Below are 20,350 nucleotides of genomic sequence, written 5' to 3' on the forward strand. Positions count from 1 at the left end.
AGATATTAACTCTTTTTACTAAAGAACATTTTCTTTCTGAGCAAGTTTACATGAATACTATATTTAATCTTTTAGCAAATTAAAAGATAAATCCATAAAACGTTTTTGCACCCCTTATTTCTTGATAACAGGTTTTGGAAGGTGACCATAAGTCTCTTTGAAAGTTTCTAATTCAGCAGTTAAAGGTGCATCATGTAAGAACTTGCCACCCAGAAGAAATATATATATTACCAGAGAAACTGCTCATTTTAGCTGCTATTAGCTAGTTAGCTGAGTTAGTCATGCAGTTAGCGGCCGGGACTGGAGGGTTTAAGGTGTGTTCCACTTGAAATCAAAAGTCGGAATTTCAGAGTTCCCAGTTGGCACTTCCAAAAGGAGCGCTCCCTGAAGTCGGGTTCCCCCACCCGGACTTCAAAATGGGTGTTGCTAACACTGACTCACTATGGCTGACCTGGTGAGAACTGGACTTGTTTCACTGGAGTCAAGTTGGATTCCCAGCTCCAAAATTTGATTTCCAAGTTAAATGTAACACACCATAAGAGTGTTGGACGTGATTACAACACCAGCACAGAAGCAAGCAGGCTAACACGCTAATTTCAGTAGATATCTCTACAACGCAATGCATAGACGTCTTGATTGTTACTCTGAGAAAGTTTTTACATATTGCACCTTTTAAGGTTATTCAGAGGAGAAAACATTCACATATTAAGCACCATTTTCTGTGACTTATTTTTTTAATTTTAGCAAAAATGTCAAAAGATTATTGATTATTGCCTCTCAAATGTGATTATTTGCTCTCTTTTTTTGTCTCATGTGATATTAAATTAAATGTATTTTTTTAAAATATGTCGACAGGGCTCTGGGGAAGTGTTGTGGATACATTTTCATGATAGTCTAATATTTAATGAGCCAAAAAGTCAATTAACCAGGAGAATAATTGACAGATTAAGTGATAATTAAACAATTCAGAGTCAGATGCATCAAAATTAATGGATTATAACAGAGCATCTGTAGCACTCACGGTTTGACATTCAAACTCCTCTTTTACAACCACAGCACAGTCAAAGAATCTTTCAAAAATTAAAAAATACTGCTCGACTTTAATCGGTCCTCTGTTCTTCTTATGTTGTGCGCCATTATTTCTGTGTATCAGTCATCAACATGTCGGGACGTGTCCCAGCAGCCTCCACCTGCTCGCAGACCGCTCGGTCCTGTCGGACTGCAGTGTCTCTTTAAAAGGCGATCCCATGCACAGGATCCAGGGGGCTGGCCCTTGATCGACTTGCATGCGTGTGTGTGTGTGTGTGTGTGTGTGTGTGTGTGTGTGTGTGTGTGTGTGTGTGTGTGTGTGTGTGTGTGTGCGTGCGTGCGTGTGTGCGTGTGCGCGCAGCGCTGTGAGTGGAGAGCAAATCGAGATACAGTAGTAACCCAGAGTGAGGTGGCAGTCTTAGTCCACATCGACACTGACTTGCCCCGCACACATCCAATCTGTCTCCATATCGCAGAAGCGCACTTAACGGAGCGAAACGAGGAGAAAGAGTCAAGATGGCATCTGGAAGTGGTCGCGGACAATCCGGGATCTAGAGTCTCGTCTGGGGGCTTTTTTTTTTAAAAAAAGAAAAAATATATATTTATTTGGTGCCACGGAGCGCAAGTGCAAGGTATTTCATTTAAAGAGTTGGGATCGGATTTATGTGAGACGAGGTTTGAGCACTTTCTCCCCTGTCACTGATCTGCTGTGGGTGGATTCAGACCTCCGTGCATCAGGATATTATTTTTATTATTATTATTTTTATGTAGAGCTCTTATTCATGAGCAAGTAGTGTTTCATAATGAACTCAGGGGGGGCGATTCATTCTCTTATTTCTAAGGAGTAGTTTATCGTAGCCTCGCTGACACGCTCGGCCGCTGTGTTGAGTCTCTCGGGCTGTGTTTGAACTTCACTCTGGCTGAATGTGTCGGGCTGATTTTCTCTGTCTTTATGTCCTCAACAGGCGCTAATAAGTGAGTCGCCCTCGGCCCCGTCAGGACTCCGCTGGTGTGGAATAGCAACAAAGGACGGGAGCGCGCATTCATGGGACGCGACTTTGACAGATCCTCGTTTCTCGTCTTGTAACTTTTATTTACCTGGCAGCGGGGGCGAGATTGTGACCGGAGCTGGAGATCATGGCCGAGGCTCCGCTCCCCGACCATCTCCCAGACTTGGACGTGGCCATCGACCCGGACTTCGAGCCCCAGAAGCGGCCCAGGTCTTGCACCTGGCCGCTGCCGCGACCGGACTCGAACGCGGTGAAACCGGAGAGCCATGACACAGATATCATACCCGAGGAGGAGGACGACGAGGAGGACAACGCCACCGCTTCGGCCATCGGTGTCAATGGCTCCGGCTTGGCGACGGAGGACCAGAGCAGCAACAGCCCCGCGGCCGACGGGGCGCTCTCCTCTCCCGGCCACGACAGCGGAGGCTCCCCGCTCTCCACGCACTCTCCGACGGCCACCTCCGGCGCGCTGACCCCCAGCAGCCTGGCCGCGCAGCAGACCCCGAGGAAGGCATCGTCTCGCAGGAACGCCTGGGGGAACCTCTCCTACGCAGACCTGATAACCAAAGCCATCGAGAGCGCGCCGGACAAGAGACTGACACTGTCCCAAATTTATGACTGGATGGTGAGATCCATCCCCTACTTTAAAGACAAAGGCGACAGTAACAGCTCTGCAGGATGGAAGGTAAGAGTCGTCCCCCCACCACCCTCTCTCTCTCTCTCTCTCTCTCTCTCTCTCTCTCTCTCTCTCTCTCTCTGTCACCCACCCATCCAGCCAGCCAGCCCCCCTCCTTCCTCCATCAAAACAAAAACAAAAAGCATGTGGCTTGTAAACCCACTGACGTACACACACACACACACACACACACACACACACACACACACACACACACACGCTCTTATAGCAGCACAGTCTCGTGTTTTTGTTTTACGAGCGTCTATTTGGAAAGTCTGGCGCTCATTATTCCTCTCATTATCATTCTAATGGGAATTACAGATCTGTCCGAAAACGTCGAGCAAATGAGAAAAAAATCTCATAAGGGAGGCATCTGAGATCATTACTCTCTCCGGGGTCCAGTGACCTACACATAATTACCTTTTTAAATCGACCAAAAAACGTGATGTCTATTGTCTTTACATTTTGGAGATTATTATTATTATTATTATTATTATTATTATTATTATTGAAATCGCACCTTTCCCCTTTGTCTTTTTTTTTATTTCGAGTTTTTATTGTGATGAGCGATGTTATTCCTCTGACGACAGAGCCGCAGTCACATGTCTGGAATCAGAGCAAACAGAAAGGTTGTAACCGGTTCGTCTGGAAACACAGTAGCCTATTTCGAGTGACGCAACCCCCGTTTAAGACTCAAGGAATGATACAGTTGCATAATGCAGTTTACTGAACAGCAGCTAATCCATTAATGGCACAATGAGCTGGATGTAAACAAAACGATTTAACAGTGATGTTGCACATGGAGGGGGGAGAGTGCCTGTGAGGGCTGCGTCCATGTGGGGCACTTCCAGTCTCTCTCTGTGGTTGTGAATCCTGATTTTAATGGTTTATTGCTTCATGTTTTTTGGGTTTTTCTTTTTTGCCCTTTACATTCAGAGGCTAAAATTTCCATCAGGCTACTGTAACCACAGCGGTATTGCCCTGTTTGCCATTTGTTATGTAAACCTTGGCGGGGATATATCAGTCTCCTGGGTCAGGTAGGCAACTGCCAAGGTTGCTGATCCTGCCATGAGGGAGTTACATAACCACTGGGTTGCCATGAGTTTGGGTGCACTGTTAAAGGGTGAGGCTTTTTTTTTTTGTCGTTGTTAGAAAAAAGGCAGCTATCTGGTCACCCAAAAGACATATGGGCCCCCACGAAAGAAGACGGGAAAGGAGGAGGGGGGGAAGGAGGTCAGAGAGCAGAGATTAACACCCGTCACAGGCTGGACCAGTCCCAAGGGGACTTGGAGCCTATAGGCCATATTTTGTCGGGGCTTCTCAAGTTTTGCTATGTGATATGCTTCAGTGAAGAGCAGAGAAGGGAGGCTGTGTGTGTGTGTGTGTGTAGCCCAACCAAGTCAAGGCCGGGTTCACCGTCACCATGCAGGGCTGTTACTCCTGGAATTTCGGGCATGAGGGCCAGGCTGTCGCTGGTTTAGTGTTACGCATGGTCTGTCAATAAATCTGGGCCGCTGCTCACAGCCTGCATCTTTTTTTAGTTTTCTTATAAAAGACTCTTTTCATTGCAGACCCCTTCTTCATACACAGAGGTGTGGCAATCAACCCACCCGCCAGTATAGATGTTGGCATCTATCTCTGCCAGCCACGAATACACTGCAGCTGTACATCTCCCTAGGCTCAATTTTCAGTTTCATGTTGAGACAACATTGTCTTTATCGGGTCGGTTTAAGCACAAAAAATACTCAATTAGGGATAAAAAAAAAAAGAGGATCCTGTTTTAACTGGACATGTCCCAATATTTTGTCAAAAATATCTAGTTTTGTCTCCACTAACACGACTGGAGATCTCTGAAGTCTCATCAGTAACACCTGGTATTGTCTCCACTAAGATGGCTGGACATATACTGAAGTCTTGTGAGAAATGACTGGTTTTGTGTCCACACACTGCTGGAGATGTGCTGGCATCTAGTTTGAAATATCCAGACTTTTCATGCTTGTAAAAGTTCAAACTCGGCAGTCACTAGCCTAGCAGCCTTCTCATTCAAAGGTAACTCCACCAAACTTACGCTGTACTTCCCGATATGAAATTCAGCTTATTTACATCTAATGTGCATGTGATGTGATGTTCTTACAAATGTCAACAATACAATCTGCAGATTTGATCAGCGGTTTGCAGAAATGTAAACTGCCAGCATTAGTTCTGACGACTTGGCTGGTGGCCACACGAAGCTTCACAAAGGTGCACAGGTCAGATGGAACATTTTCTTTAGCATTATAGATCCCTGCAGCTCCAAAATGACAAGCCGGTTTCACAGCATCAAGGCCAGAGTGCGCCGCAAGCTGCAGTTAGGCTTTAGTAAAAAAGCCTGTGAAACCAAAGACATCCCGCGGAGCCAGGTGTTCAGAGGACAACCTCTGTACGGGGACTTGTTTCAGAGCCCCTTCTCTCTCCGTTTCACTGTCAGAGACTCTTAGGTTTCACCTCCACACAGAGCCAGGTTTGAACACCTACAGTTTCATGCAGCCAGGGCACCTTTGTTGAGGAGATTTGCTGAGCAAACCCTCGTAATCCCCCTGGGTTTCTCTCCCAGGTTCCCACTTACGTCACTCTATTTCATATCTCTGTCAGTTAACCATTAAAGGGAGGTAAAAGTAGGTTAGCACCACCAAACGTAACAGGAGGAAATATTTTATCACCTTAGATTGTCTTTAACCGAGAAGTCACTGCAAAGGCTTTTATTAGTTACACCGTTATTTTGCTCCTTTATGCATTCTTAACTCAGCATACAGTATGTTAATGTCGATTTAACACTGAAAGTAAATGTCTCCTCAGTTTCATTATCACATTGAATTATTCTTTGATCACTTTTTGACTGTGTCATGAAAGCAAGCTTCTTGTATATAGGATGTGTTTACATTTAATTTGACCTTTAAGAAATTAAAAATTTGCTTAGTAAGTAAATGGATTTATTCCCCCCCCCCGAAAAATCACACATCATATCATATCCAGCAGTTCTGTCCTAGAGAGGCAGGTCTGGGTCTACTGAAATGTGTGCTAAGAGAAGCTTTGGTATGGCAGGGAGTGACGGGCTGCGTCTCAAAATAGCACCAATAAACACGCCTGTAACTCTGCGAGTGTGTCTTTCACCTGTCTGTCTTTGCATAATCGAAAGATTAGGCGCACCTGTGTGTATTTCTGTGCGCGCACACAGGCGGGCGCACACAGGCGGGCGTACGCATTCGTGCGCACTCGAGAGTGCGTGTGTGTGTGTGCAAGTATTCCTGGCTGCTGAGAACTTTGAGCTCTAGTGTTACTTAACCCTGCCGTAACAGGCTCCCTGTTCCCAGCAGCTGCCCGTCACAGGCCAAGACCCAGTTATGTCACAGTGATCCTCACAAATACACAAACAAGTTCTAACGGCCACACATACTCCCATTTGTGGCACATACAGTTCTTTGGACTTCAGATAAAGTTGACAGCCTGCGTGTGTGTTTTTAGAAAGGCTATACATTCCCGCACTGACAGACATGCTCAAACAGACTCGGTGCATTTGCCCGGTCATGTTCAGGCGTATCACCAGAGTTCATGACTGCGAGTGTCTGCCGCAGGTCTTAATTTATACAGGGGTCTAAAATTAGTTCAGCTCATTAGAATTAATTCATGAGATTGATCTTTAAGTCCCCCCGGGGCTGCAACGAGCAGCGATCATTGTCAACATGAGGTTGTTGTTTAACATGTACATTAATCTAAATGTCTCGTTAATTGATGGCTATTTACAGGTAGTTCATGTTCGGCTCAAACCACAAGAAAGTGAGTCACAACCACAAGTGTTAAACATGTTCTCATTTGATCTGTTATTTAGTGAAGAGACTGAGAAGCACAGCCTTCACACACAGATTCATACCCAGAGTTACTGTACTACCCTCTGCACATTCCCCCATCTGACTTTGTCTAGAGGCGTATGGAAAACAGGCCCTTGTAAGCCCACCGGGCATGTTGATTATCATTTTAATGGCCTAGCACGCTGAAAGTGTTGATTCTTTGGGGCTGAAATTATTTATTGCTCCTATCAGAGCAGGAGGGGGGCTAACAAAAGGGAAGGGGTAGAGACAACAACATTAAGCTTTTCATTGGCTGTCAATCAAAGATCCTAGAGTCCGCCGTGAATATCCCTGCAAGACATGGCTACTTGTGGCTGGAGTTTAAATTTTTATCTGGGGTCTATTTGACTGGCTAGTAAGGAAATTCTTATAATGCTGAAGAAAATACTGAAAACAGAGGCTGTCTGCCTGGATTTGTGTATGTGTGTGCACTCAGGTACTCAGAAAACAATCTGGATGCCTCTCAAACAGAGCTGGCACTGCGCCAGGCTGAAGGAACTGAAGCAAAAGGGCAATAAAAAAAAAGGGGGAGTGGAGGGGGCCGGGTGGGTGGGGGTGTGTGAAGACAGTAGAAGGAGGAGATGGGAGGGGTGAGCCGAGGGAGTAAATTAACAAGCTTTGCTCTAAATTGGTGTATTACAACTGCCCTCTGGCTGTGATTCCCGAATGGAGGGGTTCGCTGGTTTGTTAGGCTGAAGGGGGCGATGGGTTATGGGAACCTACCAGCTCCAGACACCCCTCAAGTCTGAATTGTGTGACCCCGAGCAGTCAACCTCTGTGTGCGGGAAAACCCCCAGGCTCTGTTCTAGTTCCATTTCCAATCAATGGACACATTTTTTTCTTTAGATGCCCGAGGAGTTTCACTGCTAGATGATTTTTAGATCTGAAAATTATTTTATATCGCCAAACGTATGCAGACACATTAGCATTATACCTGTACGTGACTGCTGAACTCTTATTACATTAATCAGCACCTATATCAGCGTCTACTCTTCTTTGGAGGCTTTTTTCACTTTAAGAACCTGGCTGCAGGGCTTTACTGCCATTCAGCCAAAAGAGAATTAGTGAGGTCAGCCACAGTGTTCGGTGATAACGTCTGGCTTGTTTTCAGAGTAAAAGTTGATCCCAGAGATGTTGGATGGGGTTGAGGTCTGAGCTCTGTGCAGTAGAAAACTTTCTTCATGGAGCCCTTTTTCTGCTAGGAGGCACTGCCAAACGGCTGCTATAGTGCTGAAAGCACACTGTGGTCCAAAATGTGATTCAAAGTTTTCCTTTAAAGGGCTAATGCAATGTTTTGGGAAATCTGCTGTGTTGCCAAGAGTTAGCAAGAAGATTGATGCCTCTCATATCTGTACAGTAAATATAGCTCTAACTATTAGCTTAGCTTAGAGCAAAGAGTAGATGCAGGGGAAAACAGCTAGCCTGGCTTTCTCCAAAGGTAACAAATTCATTAATTAATTTAGTTTATAATAGAGTCATTCAATTAAATATAATTGATTCCAGCCCGACTGGATCACCATTAAGCCTTCATTTTTTCCCAGGAGATTTCGTGCCGGGTGGCAAACAAAGACCAGTTTAACCGTTACATTGTAGAGTCAACACAACAATGAGTTAAGGTAGAAAATGTGTCCATTGCTGCTTTAATCAGCACAATAATAGATGTGTAAAAACAGTATTACGTGTGTATGTTTAATGAGGGGTTAGAAGGTTTAGTTTTTTTTTAGCTAAGGACAGAGCTAGCTTTTGTTAGCTATTCTAGCCGTTTCCCCGGTTTGAAGACTTCTAAACTAACTTCATATCTGTACAGGTATCTAACTCCTCTTCATGTAGCTCTTGGTAAATATTCAAATGAATTGTTGCACCAAAATGTCAAGTTACACATAGCCCCAGACCAAAAGATTATGTAAATACACAGTCAGGGCTGTCCACATACCTTTGGCCACAGTGTATATCATAGTGTGCATCAGCATGTATGTTCTCTCTTTTTGTCGTGGTATCCCTCTTCCTTCCTCTGTCTCCTTTTCACTGTCTCATTATGTGCCCATCTGTTTGCTTGTGAAAGTAGCCACATAATTTGTCAAATTTTCAGACAAAATGAGTCCAGGTTTTGAAACTCGCAGACATACGGTATTCTAGATGACTGTTCTGTTTTAAATTCCTCTTGTGTGTTTGTGTATGTATTTGTGGCTGCAAGAAATAAAGAAAGAAAGAAAGAAAGAAAAAAGCTGATTTTCGTCTCTCTCATCGGTTTTCCCGTCATTTTCTGCGTCCTCACCATCCCAACCGTGTCACACTCGGCACGATCTGTTCCCCTCAAAGACACTTCTCAATTATTCAATGCGCTCGGGATGAATTCAGATCACTGTATTAATTTTTAAGAGCCTGTTCTTGGCTAAAGGCGAAGCTTCTTTCGCAGTTTCTGCCTTTCTTTCATGGCTCCAACTCCACTCTCTTTCTCCCATGCCATCCCTCATTATTTTCCTGCCAGCTCCCTCATTTGTCTGGATGTAAAACACTGTGGTGAGCAAAAACAAGCCTTCTCCCTGTAGCTCCTCTGAAGCCCAACTCTTGAAATCTGTTTTGGGCTCTAATGAATGGAGATAAATCTTGGGCCTCTGCTCTTGTTACACTCTGTACTCCCTTGACTCCTTCTTGTCTTTTTGTGGCCATAATGGTAACTCTCAAGCATTTTCTTTCGAGACACTTGAGACACTGTTGTTGTTGCTGTGAAAATATGCAGATTGTAAAAGAAATGAATGGTCTTAAAACCTCGATGTGAGCCAGCTGGGCTGAGCTGTTTGCAGAAATCCCAGCGTTTGAAAGGCAGATTTTGGACTTAGACTAGCTTTACATGATGATGATAGTTAAGGGCAGACAGGTCAAAGGATTTATATGTTGTGTGTGTCTGAATGTGGTGAACAGACACGCACGCACAGCAAAGGAGAAAGTAGTTGTCTGCACACGCCCGATCCTTGATAGCATCTTAAATACAAACACTGATAACATGCTAAACTGGCATGTTGCCCTTTCTTGCAGGATTACCCAAAGGGATTTTGAGGAATACGGTTCTTTGCTTTCTTGCCTACTATATAAAAGTATATAGTTAATTCTATCAGTTTATTGTTATGTAAGTTCTGTCTTCCTTCATTTAAAAGAAAAATCTTACTACATATTTATGTTAATGCACATAGGTCATCCAGGATTCATTCATAAACTGTGGTGGCAAGATAGAAAGAAGGTAACATGAAAGTTTGAAAAACACTACAAACACTGTGCTAAGCTAAGCTAACAGCTGCTAGCGGTAGCTTCATATTAACTGTGCAGACATGCAATTGGTATCACTCTTCTCATCTAACTTTTGCTGTAGTTTATTTTTCTTCACTTTTTTGAGATTTTTAGCATCTTCATTAGTCACTGAGCTTCTGTTCAAATCCCCTAGTAGTAAGCAAAAAAATCCTGCAGGAAAAAATTGTGTTATAGAATGTTAGTAATATTGAGCCTGACTGGTAATATGTTGAGCTGTAATTTACTGGGGCTGGCACAATCACAAATCATTACTGGAATTCTTCTGAAAGATTTACAGAAACTTGCTAATTACTAGAGGAAATAGCACATTTCAATATCTTTAAAGGGCTTGTTGAATTACGAACATTTCTGATCCTGCTATGAAAGCACCTTCGCACTGCAAAACAATCACTCAGTGGTTTATACAACACTGATATTTATTACACTGATCTTTTCCAACTGCTGCTGTTTGACAACTAGTGTTCCAGCCAGAGAACCACAGCAAAGCACACAACTGAAAGTTGGGAGAATTCATCAAGGGACATACTGGTAGTTTTAGAAGGTAAGAAATGCATTGCACTGGCAGAAAAGTATAAGAATAACTTGACAAAAGAAGGATGCATTGGAGGAATAGATCTCTTTTGACATCATCATATTATGGTCAAGCAGGGGACTAGAGTGGTTTGTCTAGTGGTCAGAGACTAGTCTTTAACTTGAGGGTTAAACTCCTGTCACCGGTGTATCCTTAAAAACAAGTTCCAGACATGCCGTTCTGTCGTTAAGCCTGATCTTTGAACCCTATGGAGAAAGGTTAGGCAAAGGGCGAGTCTCTCTAGTAGGATGAATAAATTATAAGTAGCAGAAAAAGTTTTAGTCATGTCAGAGAGAAAACAGAAACACCAGTCTGACTTGAAAATCATGCAGGGGACATGGCGTTCTGAGATGTACCGTGTCTCTGCCAATGGGAAAATAAATAAAACATCAAGGAAGCAACAATTACACCTCACCCTCAGGACAGTTTACTCTGTCTGAATAAGATAAATCTACAAATACACAGATGCAAAACAAACCTGCTGATGGGCAATAAAGCAAAGCTCCTCAGTCTTTGCGGAAGTGAATTTCTGTTTTAACAAGCACCAGTATTTATTAAACAAGTGGCCACTCTTCAGATGCTTACAGAGATATTGAAGTCAAAGTGGATTTGCAAAGCAGTACAATGATGCATCAGCATCAGGACATAGTGATGTAACGGTAATGAATTCAATTTAAACTTTAAACTTATTAATTAAACTTTGTGTCATAGTCTCTCCCATATGTCATAAATCCGAGGGTGGACAGGAGACATACTACTTTATTGCACTCTCTGTGGGGGAGGGACCTTTTAAATGACGATGTTAAGATGATGCGGGACTCAGAAGTCGCTGAATGTCTGTCATCGGCAATGGACCATATCCTCTCCTGCCTCAGACTTTATGCTAAGCTAAGCTAACTGGCTTCAGCTACATACTTGCCACACAAGAATCAAAACAGTGTTATGTATCAATACAAGCAAACAAAACAGCAGGCTTGGATACAGTGGAGGAAATATTATGTTTACATCACACAGGAAATGGGCCATGAAACACAGGAAGTCTCACTGGCCAGAGAAGGAGAGTCTTTGGGACGATGCAGTTAATTATGATAGTCCCCTCAGCGGCTTTAAACATGTTTACATGAAGGCATGCATACGTGTGCCGACATGGGGAAAGGGAGGGCGGTTGTTACTTGTTTGTCTCCATAGCAACTGATAACTTGTCAAGCAGGTGGGGGGACGTCTCACAGTTTGGGTGACAGCTGATAACAGAGTGGCACATCTCCCCTCCCCCTCTGCTTACACATACACACACACACACACACACACACACACACACACACCACATACCTCCCGTTCTGGCCTTGCTTCTCAGTTTCTCCGATAACCACATTGCTGAAGTGGGCCCCTTGCCTCTCGGCTGCCTCCTCCTCTGTAATCGACTCCCTCCACCACCACACACCACACACACACACACATACACACATCATCATCATACCACACACACACACACACACCTTTTGAGTGTGTTTGTGTTGTTCAGCCATAATAATATAATTCGTTAATAGTAGTACATTTTTTTAGGACAAATTAAGTGTGTTTTGGGGGGATGGAGAGGCCGGTGAGCGCCTCAGTATCTCCCTCAGAACTCTGTCAACAGTCATTTGCGCGTGGCTGATCTGAAGCGATCATCTCTGAATATGCCTCGCCGACACGACTCCTGGCTTTTAAACTTTAATTTGTTTTCTTCTGAGCCTGTCTCTTTCAATTACACCACTCCACCTATCTGGCATCACTGAGTCTGCAAAGGACGGGCTGAGCTACTGTTCCTGATTAAGATTTAATTGACTACAATAAAGCTTTCTGTGTCAGAGGAGGGAGACAGAAGAAGAAGAAAGCTGGTGAATGTGGGGTTGGGGGTGAAGTGATGTTGCTGTTGATATATTGTGGTGGAACAGCTGCTTTCGCAAGTCTTTCTGTTTTGCCTACCCTTGCTCTTAAAACCAATTTTTGATTTTATAACCACACATGTCAATAGTTTGGGTACTTTACCTTTAAATTCACTGAAATAATTGTTTATGGGAACACTGGCAAACTCTGGATATATCCACTTTTAGCAGGAATGATATAACCACATCGGACACATACATTTTATGATTTGATCTCTAAAGGGTCTATTAGCTTGTTTCCTTAGCAAAAATCAGTGAGATATTGTCCCTGTGTAGATTTATGTATCATATTGTAATCCCCAGCTGGCGTGTTCTGTTGAAAAATGCAAAGAATTATTAGGTTCAGCATGATTCGTTTCGCATTTTTGCTCATTTTAAAGCAGTAAACACTTCATTACTTCACATTTGATTCACATTTGAACACAATTAAAAGTTAACCAAAATGAAGATCATGAGGTTCCTTGCTGTGTTTCTGCTTTAATTTGATGTTGAGTTAAAGACAGGACACATAGGGTGAGAGTTGCCATTACCACATGCAACAAAATGTCCCCAGCCAGAATCAAACTGGGGATGTTGAGGTCACATGGTTAGCCTCTTAGCCACGAGTCAATCAGGATGGCACCAAATCATAAAAACTTTAAAAGCTGCTTCTCTAAAAACTCGTCAGCTCCGAGGAAATTTTCTGGACCACACGGGAAGTATATTTCATGTGTCTGTCTCACACCAGAGGATGTTTGGAAAGACCAAAAACCCTGCTATAGAGAATGAGAAGTGATGGTCATTGTGGCAGAAATGGGCACCCCTTACTGTATTTCTCTCATCAAGGGAAAGACCAAAATGGATGACTCAATACTGAACACTCCTCTAGATTGACAGGTGACGTCTGAGAAATACCAGCATTATGATTGCTTCACATTAAAGATTTCACCAAAATACACAAACAGATAATTTAGCTGCACCTTCCAGCTGTTTTCATTGTACATTAATCTGTTGATTATTTCAGTAATTTATTAATTAAAGGTGGCATATGTAAGGCTTCGGGAGAAAAACATTCAAAACTTAACTAAAGCTATGTACAGAATGTGGAAAAATACCGGTTTTGAAGTTATGACATCAATGTGTCGTGTTGCGGAGATGTCTACTGAAGTTAGCACGCTAACCAGCTAGCCCTGGCCCGTCCCTGTTCAAAGCTTCTGTGCTAGCGGTCCAAACATCAACACTCGTGGTGTTTTAAGCTCCCAGTCCAAACAGTTTTCTGCATTTTACTTTTAAAAAAAGACACAAAACAGTTAATCAATCAATCATCGTGTTACGAATTTTCACCAGTTCATCAGTTTTCCTTAGATCAACCAACTCCTGTCCAAAAAGTGTCCAAACGTTGTGAAAAACACGCTGGCAGCACTCCTACAGCACAGAGATGTCTTCAAAACACAAAGAAATACATTTTTATATCACAAAGAAAGGCAGGGAATCTTTACATATACAGAGACTAAACCAGCAAATATTTTCCTTGATTGATGCTCAAAGTTGTTGCAGGAAAGAAATCAACAAGTGCTCATTGATGTTTAACCTGATTCCCATCGTGAGCAGTCAGTTGTGCGTGGCTGGCGTGCAGCTTTACATTCCCTGTAGTTCTGGGAGTTGCTGTTGGAAGCTCTCCAACCACAGAGACGGCACTCCCAGATTTGATAAGCAAAGATTGAGAGTGCCATCAAGCAGCCAGCCTGCCAGCCACCTGTTCAACCCTCAGGCTTTCTATCTGGACACACAGGATTCTCTTGTCTCTGTGAAATCCTATAGGTCAGAGTCACACATTCAAAGCGTGTCAGTTTCTGGTATGAATTACACAGCTTGAGATGTGTTTCTGTACACATGCTGGGCTCCAATGTTCCACATCGTCCATGCATCATTAAAACAAGGGAATGATGTTTTCAGTTCTTTCTGGGCGTCCAATAATAGTTCCCATGACGTCCCCGTAGTGATTTCTCTGAACAAAACGCAACCCCTTTGAGTGTGTGTGGATATCTGTGTGTTTGTGTGCGTGTTAGCCTTTCAAGGCCTACTCACATGTTTCCACGTAGCTGGCAGTTCACAGTTCATTGTGTTGGTCAGACCCACGCACCTCAGCCTGTAAGCATTAATCCCACTCTTCATGAAGTCACAGCTATGGCCACGGACTTCAGAGATTGTGTGTGTGTGTGTGTGGAGGCGGGTTCACTGCTGGATGAAGGCAAGCCATTGTCGAGGCCGCTTTAGCCACTGAACGCTGAAACAGGGAGACGAGGCCGATGGCAGCAGCTGAAGTTAGATCAAAGAGTGTGTGTTTATGTGTGCATCTGAAAAAAATCCCCTTTGTCTCCTTTAATTAATGTTTTCCACATGTATCGTCTGTGAAAACCTCAGCGTTTTTCAGTGTCCTCCACTCCTGCTCGCACTAGCGCCTAAAACAGAAATTACGCAGGTGATAGAATTTCAGTTCAGAGAATTTTTCTTTCTCAAGTTGCTCCTTGAAAGCTGGAATCCCTCTGCTGTGCGGCTCTCCAAGCTGAGAGCTATTGTATTACTTTTCACTAATCCTGCAAAATATCCCAACATCTACTCAATACGATTGGTACAGGTTTTTGGTGAAGATAACCATGTCTCCCTGATGTCCACTCTGAGTAATGTTGGTGATCCCCAGACTTTTGAGTGAAATGTCTCCGTTGGATGGATTGTTCAAAAAGTCTGCTCGAAAGGTCAGCCCATAGATAACATTTGCCACCATCATCGCTACAGTCGTAGTCTGGACTTGTTCTTCGTGTCTTTAGTCTTGTTGAGAACTAGCTGATGGGTGAAGTCCTCGCTCAGACTCCTAGATGCCTCTTATCAGTACTCAAGCCCCTCACCTTCTGATTGCAAAGTAGATACCAGATGGCAGTCGCCTCTTTTAACTGATTAGGCTCCCGTCCCCATAATCATATCTTCAGTTTATGAGAGAGGGTGAGGCAATAACTGACTTCATATCTGTGCAAGAGCTTCCAGTTTTAAAGCATCTTGTCACCTTGGGATGAAAAAAAAAAACTAGGCCAAGCCACAAGCCAGGTTAAGAGGGGCGGGGTGGCTCTGAGGAACTGGGCCTGCTTCTTTTTTCATTTTTCTCCCCTCCTCTCGTCTTATCTGTTATCGTTTATGAGGCCTAGGTAAACCTTTGTGTTTGCACACCTGGATTTTATAAGAGAGAGTGGGGGGAGGGGGTGATAAGAGTGCCTGCACAGCGCAGCAGCAGATCTAATAAGCATACCCCTATGTGTTTGCTGACAGTGCACAAACTGACTCGACCTTTAGCCAAACAATTTCTGGACAAGTTTGTTTTATTGGGGAAAAAAAACAACTTGAGAGCTGAAGAGAGCTGACAGAAGGATCCTGCAAAGGATTTTTAAGGCTGAGGTTGAGTTTGTGGAGTTTGTGAAATCTGACTCCGGGGGTCATGGGCAGGAGCATATGTACCTTGAGCTGACAAAGGGAAAGGTCAGAACTTGACTGCTGGCCCAGTAACCCAGAGAGAGAGGTTTCTGTGGGACCTCTCACCCGCAAACTCACAGCTGAAAGCAGCGGACCTCCTCTGCCCTGTCCGACGTGCTCTGCTGTGTTAAAAATTCAACATGACAGTGTTGCATTTTATGCCCAGGTTGAAAACATAGACGGTACACTAAGCGTATGCGACCAAGGTTACCAGGTCAGATCTGTGGACGAGACGGGCATATATGAGAAAGATTTAATAGCTCAGCGGCCGCTTGGAAATAGCCTCGAGCAAGACGGCCAACGGCGCAGAAGTCTATGTCCTCGTGTTCTTTGAGAGCTTGAAAGACCACTTAAAACCAGTTTGGGATGACATGTGTGAACTTGAATGTGGCATAAATTTAGTGTAAACAGAAACATGTGCGCTCCTGCTGTCCTGTCTGTTTCCTTCACTATATCTGTGAGTCCCCATCTGTTTCAGTTGTTTAGGAGAGTGCTGCAACTCTGTGTTGCTGGGAAGCTCCAGAAATGTCTTCTGGACTACAAAACATCCCATCCACTTTGGTGAACTTATCCTTTTAATTTGAGTTCACTCAGCTGAACCCCCGACAGCTTCCTAAATATTTAGCACTTACGCACGATGCAAGGGGTTTTAAGAGAATTAGGGCATGTTTTTCTTTGCAAAATGCATAAAGTACTCTCCCAGTAATAGCAACTGAAGACTTTTCACGCTGTCCCAGGGAAGCTGCACTCTTTAGCCAATAGCAGTGAAAAGAAGATGCTGCATGAATAGCTCCGGCGCTCTGCTGCAGCCATTAGTGAATGCATGTTGTGGCTGATTTCTCTCTTTGCGTATCTTTGTTCTTCTGTCTCTCACCACGTGCCATGCTTTTTTTCATCTGACGCGGTAGCTGGGTAGAGAGAATGCCAAGCAGTGTGTTTGTGTGTGTGTGTGTCTGTCTATCTGTGTGTGTGTGCGTGCGTGTGTGTGTGTCTGGGTCTGTGCGTTTCACTGCTTATGGGGGCATGAAATCGCTCCAAAGCTCCAAGGCACATTGGCCACCACCACTCTACACAGACACAGAGTCTTCCTCTCAGTTTTAGCCCTCCCTTCATCTTCGCCCTGTGCTGCTGGGCTGTGTCGGTGTTGTTTGTAGGCATTACGGGTGTGCATGCGAGTGTGATTCCTCCCAACTTGTAGCTCATCCCTCTGTTCCCACGGCGACCTTCATCCTGACCCGGCGAGCCATCTGTCCATCAATCACTTAGCCCCTTGGTGCTGCTGAGGAGAGTAACCGATACCCAAAGACGCTGACCTCAAGACCTGGAGGCTCTCAAAATGGCTCCGCGGCAAGGACGGAACACCGAATACACACATACAGTTGACACACACATTCACATTTGGAGGGACACGTGCAGTATGGACGTAACATGCGTACACACATAAAACTGGAAGCACGGAGATTGTGCACATTTCTTCTTGCCATGCTCTGCTCCAGGCATTTGAATAAGAAGGGGCCCTGATATAGTGCGGGCTTTGTGTTCACTTTGAATATATAGGCACGTGTGTGTGTAGTACTATACGCCGAGGGGGCAGGGATAATGCGGGGGAAAGCCCTGGCCTCAGCTGTTGTTGTACATTTCCCCCCAGAGAGATCCTCACTTTCCCCGCTCGGCAAACTTTCACTCCTGCCTTCCTCTCTGGTGGAAGCCTTCAGGTCACGCTGACGCGCTGCGACTTAAAGAAACACAGTTGAGGGGAAGGAGAGTGGGCCTCCCGCCTTCTCCTCCTCTTCCTCCATCTCCCTCCATTTTTTTCTTTCTGTCAGTCCCTCTGCATATTGGTGCTGGGGGAGGGGAGCGTACGTACAGTGTTGGAGCTCATGTGATCTGGCCTGGAGAGTCAAACGAGCAGCCAGTATGTGCAGTCCCACCCTGTTTGGCTGTTACTATCAGTGTAGAAGACTCCACGCACTGTAGGAGACACTGTCTGTGATATGCCCTTCATCTGTGGGAGCTTTAAGTGGCATTTCTTTTTCCTTAATCTTTTCAATACGTTTTTTTCTGAAGAGTTTGATTTGCCTGAAATGTGACCAAATATTAGACGTTTTTCTGCTGGCCCCTCAGAAGGAGATGTAGAGGAAGAAAACTATAGCCAGCCTCTCGCATTTTGGCAAAGGTTGCCTTTTTCAAATCTGTTTTGCTTGATCATTATCAATAATACACTGCTATCAACACCCACAGCTGGAAGAGACAAGTTCAGGCACGCTCTCTTCCGATTGTCAAACTGCATTATGGGAAATGTCGCAAGTAAATAGCTGAAACAGAAGTGGATATGGCAGGAAAAAAGAAAAAAAGCTGATGGTTTGAGTGTTAAGATTCATTTCAACTCTTCAGGTGCTGCAAATTAACCAAACACTGATGTACATGTGAAAACTTCTTTTATTTTTTCATTTTTTGCATTACATCAACAGATGTCTTCATATTCAACCCGAGCCACATGTCATTAACATGGACACCTCACTCCAGGTTGAGTCCTGCGCGCTTTTTCCTTATTTATTTCAAGCAGACGGGTCAATATTGGTCAGGAATCCATTTTCATATGAGCTCTTGAAGTCAAAGTGCATTATTCATGAAGACCCGTCGCCCCTGATTGGCCGAGCTGTCCACTGTTAAAAAGGGAGACGCGTTGTGGGGGGGGGGGGTTTGGGACGCCATGTATGGACAGCGAGTGTGAGGCGGACCTGTGCTGACCGCTGTATCCTCGGGGATGGATTATTGCTGTGCAGTGACATCACCGTGTGGTTGAAAGGCTTTTAGTCTGATTAATGTACAGTGTGTGTGTGTTTGCATGTGTGTGCGCTCCGGGACGTGTGAACCAGATACAGATCTGGTGCGCGAGGCTGTTTCAGAGGCTATGTGGCTGCCTGTACGTGCTCGGTGTGCATGTTGAAATGTTTTTGTCTCTGCACACCCCACGATTCGAAACCCATCTCGTCCCTGGCCACCATATTATAGCTTTTTGTCTCCCCTCTGCTTCCCATAATCCATCATTTCCAGAGTGTTGGCCGGAGTGTTGTGGGAGCTGTATAAGCCTCCATCTCTTTAAATATAGGTTAGTGTGCCTCACGCTGCCTCTCAGCACCTCCCCACCGCCTCCTCTTTTTCCTTCAGTTTGCCTTTCTTGGCTTTTATTATTGTCTTGCTTTTGAGACTCTTTCCGTCTTTTTGCCACCGCAGCATAAACGGCGGCACATAGGACAGAACAGAGTGGAGTAGAGACGCATTATCTGCGTTGGACTTAAATGTAAACACTTGCGTAAGGGTTTCTGTTCAAGCCTGCAGTTTATTGGCTGCAGGCTGAACTTTCCATTTCGCCCGTTGCCAGGGATGCCCTCATCCTCTCTGTGGTAGCATCACGTTGTCCGAGGTGTGTGGGAAGCAAGTGCACATTGTGTGTGTTTGTGTCTGTGGGCGAGCGTTATCTCAGCGTCTCTGTGTTCAGGCTGTGTTTGGATGAGCTCAGTTTTTTTTTTCTTTTGTCAGTCACAGACATCTACAGTAAATCTTGTACACTTTTATCGATCGTTTTATTCGGCGCAAAGTGGTTTTTGAATAACAAGCAAGTGTGGATAATAACAGCAAATCCAGAGAGAGCAACAGCTCGCATCTTTATCACAGGATAATGAGGTTTAGCAGCTAGTGTATGAGTCGTCATGAGGTGCAAAACTACAAAATAAAAAAATGGACAGCACAGCTCATTACAGCCCAAGTGTCGAGGGTTCACAGGTTTTGACTGAAGTCAAGGGGCCATGAAACCAAGCTCAAGTTTAAGCAGAAACATGTAAATCACCCCTATCTTGAAGCAGCAACACATGATTTTTTTTTTCTAAGTGGCTCTTTCTAATAATGCTAAGGGGCTATTTCAGAGCAAGAAGGTGGAGCACAGACATGTCAGGCTCAGAAAAGGCTAACCTGGGCCTCGGGCTGGGAAAAGGAGCGAGGACAAATATGGGACACTAATCCACTCTTTAACATTAGCCAGCATTAGCCTCTATCTGTCTGCAGTCGTAGCTCCATAAGACAGTGAGGAGGGAAGAGCCGTTTATTTTTGTCTGTCTGAGCCACATATTGCCTCCACGCTTTTTCCTTTTTCTATTTTTTCCCTCCTTCTCCGCCTCACCCCCCTTCTGTCTCTTTCTCTTCGCTCATTTTCTGTGACTCTCATCTGTCAAGTTCACCCTTTCTCTCTCTGTCTCTCTCATTCTCTCTGCCCCTGTATGATTACTGAAAACTGTATGGAGACAGTGCAAGAGCTCCGCGGAGAGCGGCCGATGCCATTGGCTGGCTGGCACTCCACCCCCACTCGTGATTGGCCGCAGGCCTCAACGTAGGATTCAATCAGCTGGGTGGAAGTGTATGTAGGTCAGTGTGTAGCGATGTGAGCC

General features: G+C 44.5%; 1 protein-coding gene across 1 annotated transcript in view; it reads left to right on the forward strand.

The window, feature by feature from the left end:
* Positions 1-1,401: 1,401 nt before the first annotated feature.
* The window catches only part of foxo3b (forkhead box O3b), a 45,139-nt gene continuing 26,190 nt past the window's right edge, over positions 1,402-20,350 (forward strand). The window contains exons 1-2 of the mRNA XM_037086021.1: positions 1,402-1,661; positions 1,995-2,724. Coding sequence (XP_036941916.1) covers positions 2,167-2,724 — 558 coding nt within the window. The 5' untranslated portion in view covers positions 1,402-1,661; positions 1,995-2,166. The remainder of the gene's footprint in view (positions 1,662-1,994; positions 2,725-20,350) is intronic.

This window comes from Acanthopagrus latus, chromosome 22, assembly GCF_904848185.1.
Source record: "Acanthopagrus latus isolate v.2019 chromosome 22, fAcaLat1.1, whole genome shotgun sequence".
Classification (NCBI taxonomy): Eukaryota; Metazoa; Chordata; class Actinopteri; order Spariformes; family Sparidae; genus Acanthopagrus; species Acanthopagrus latus.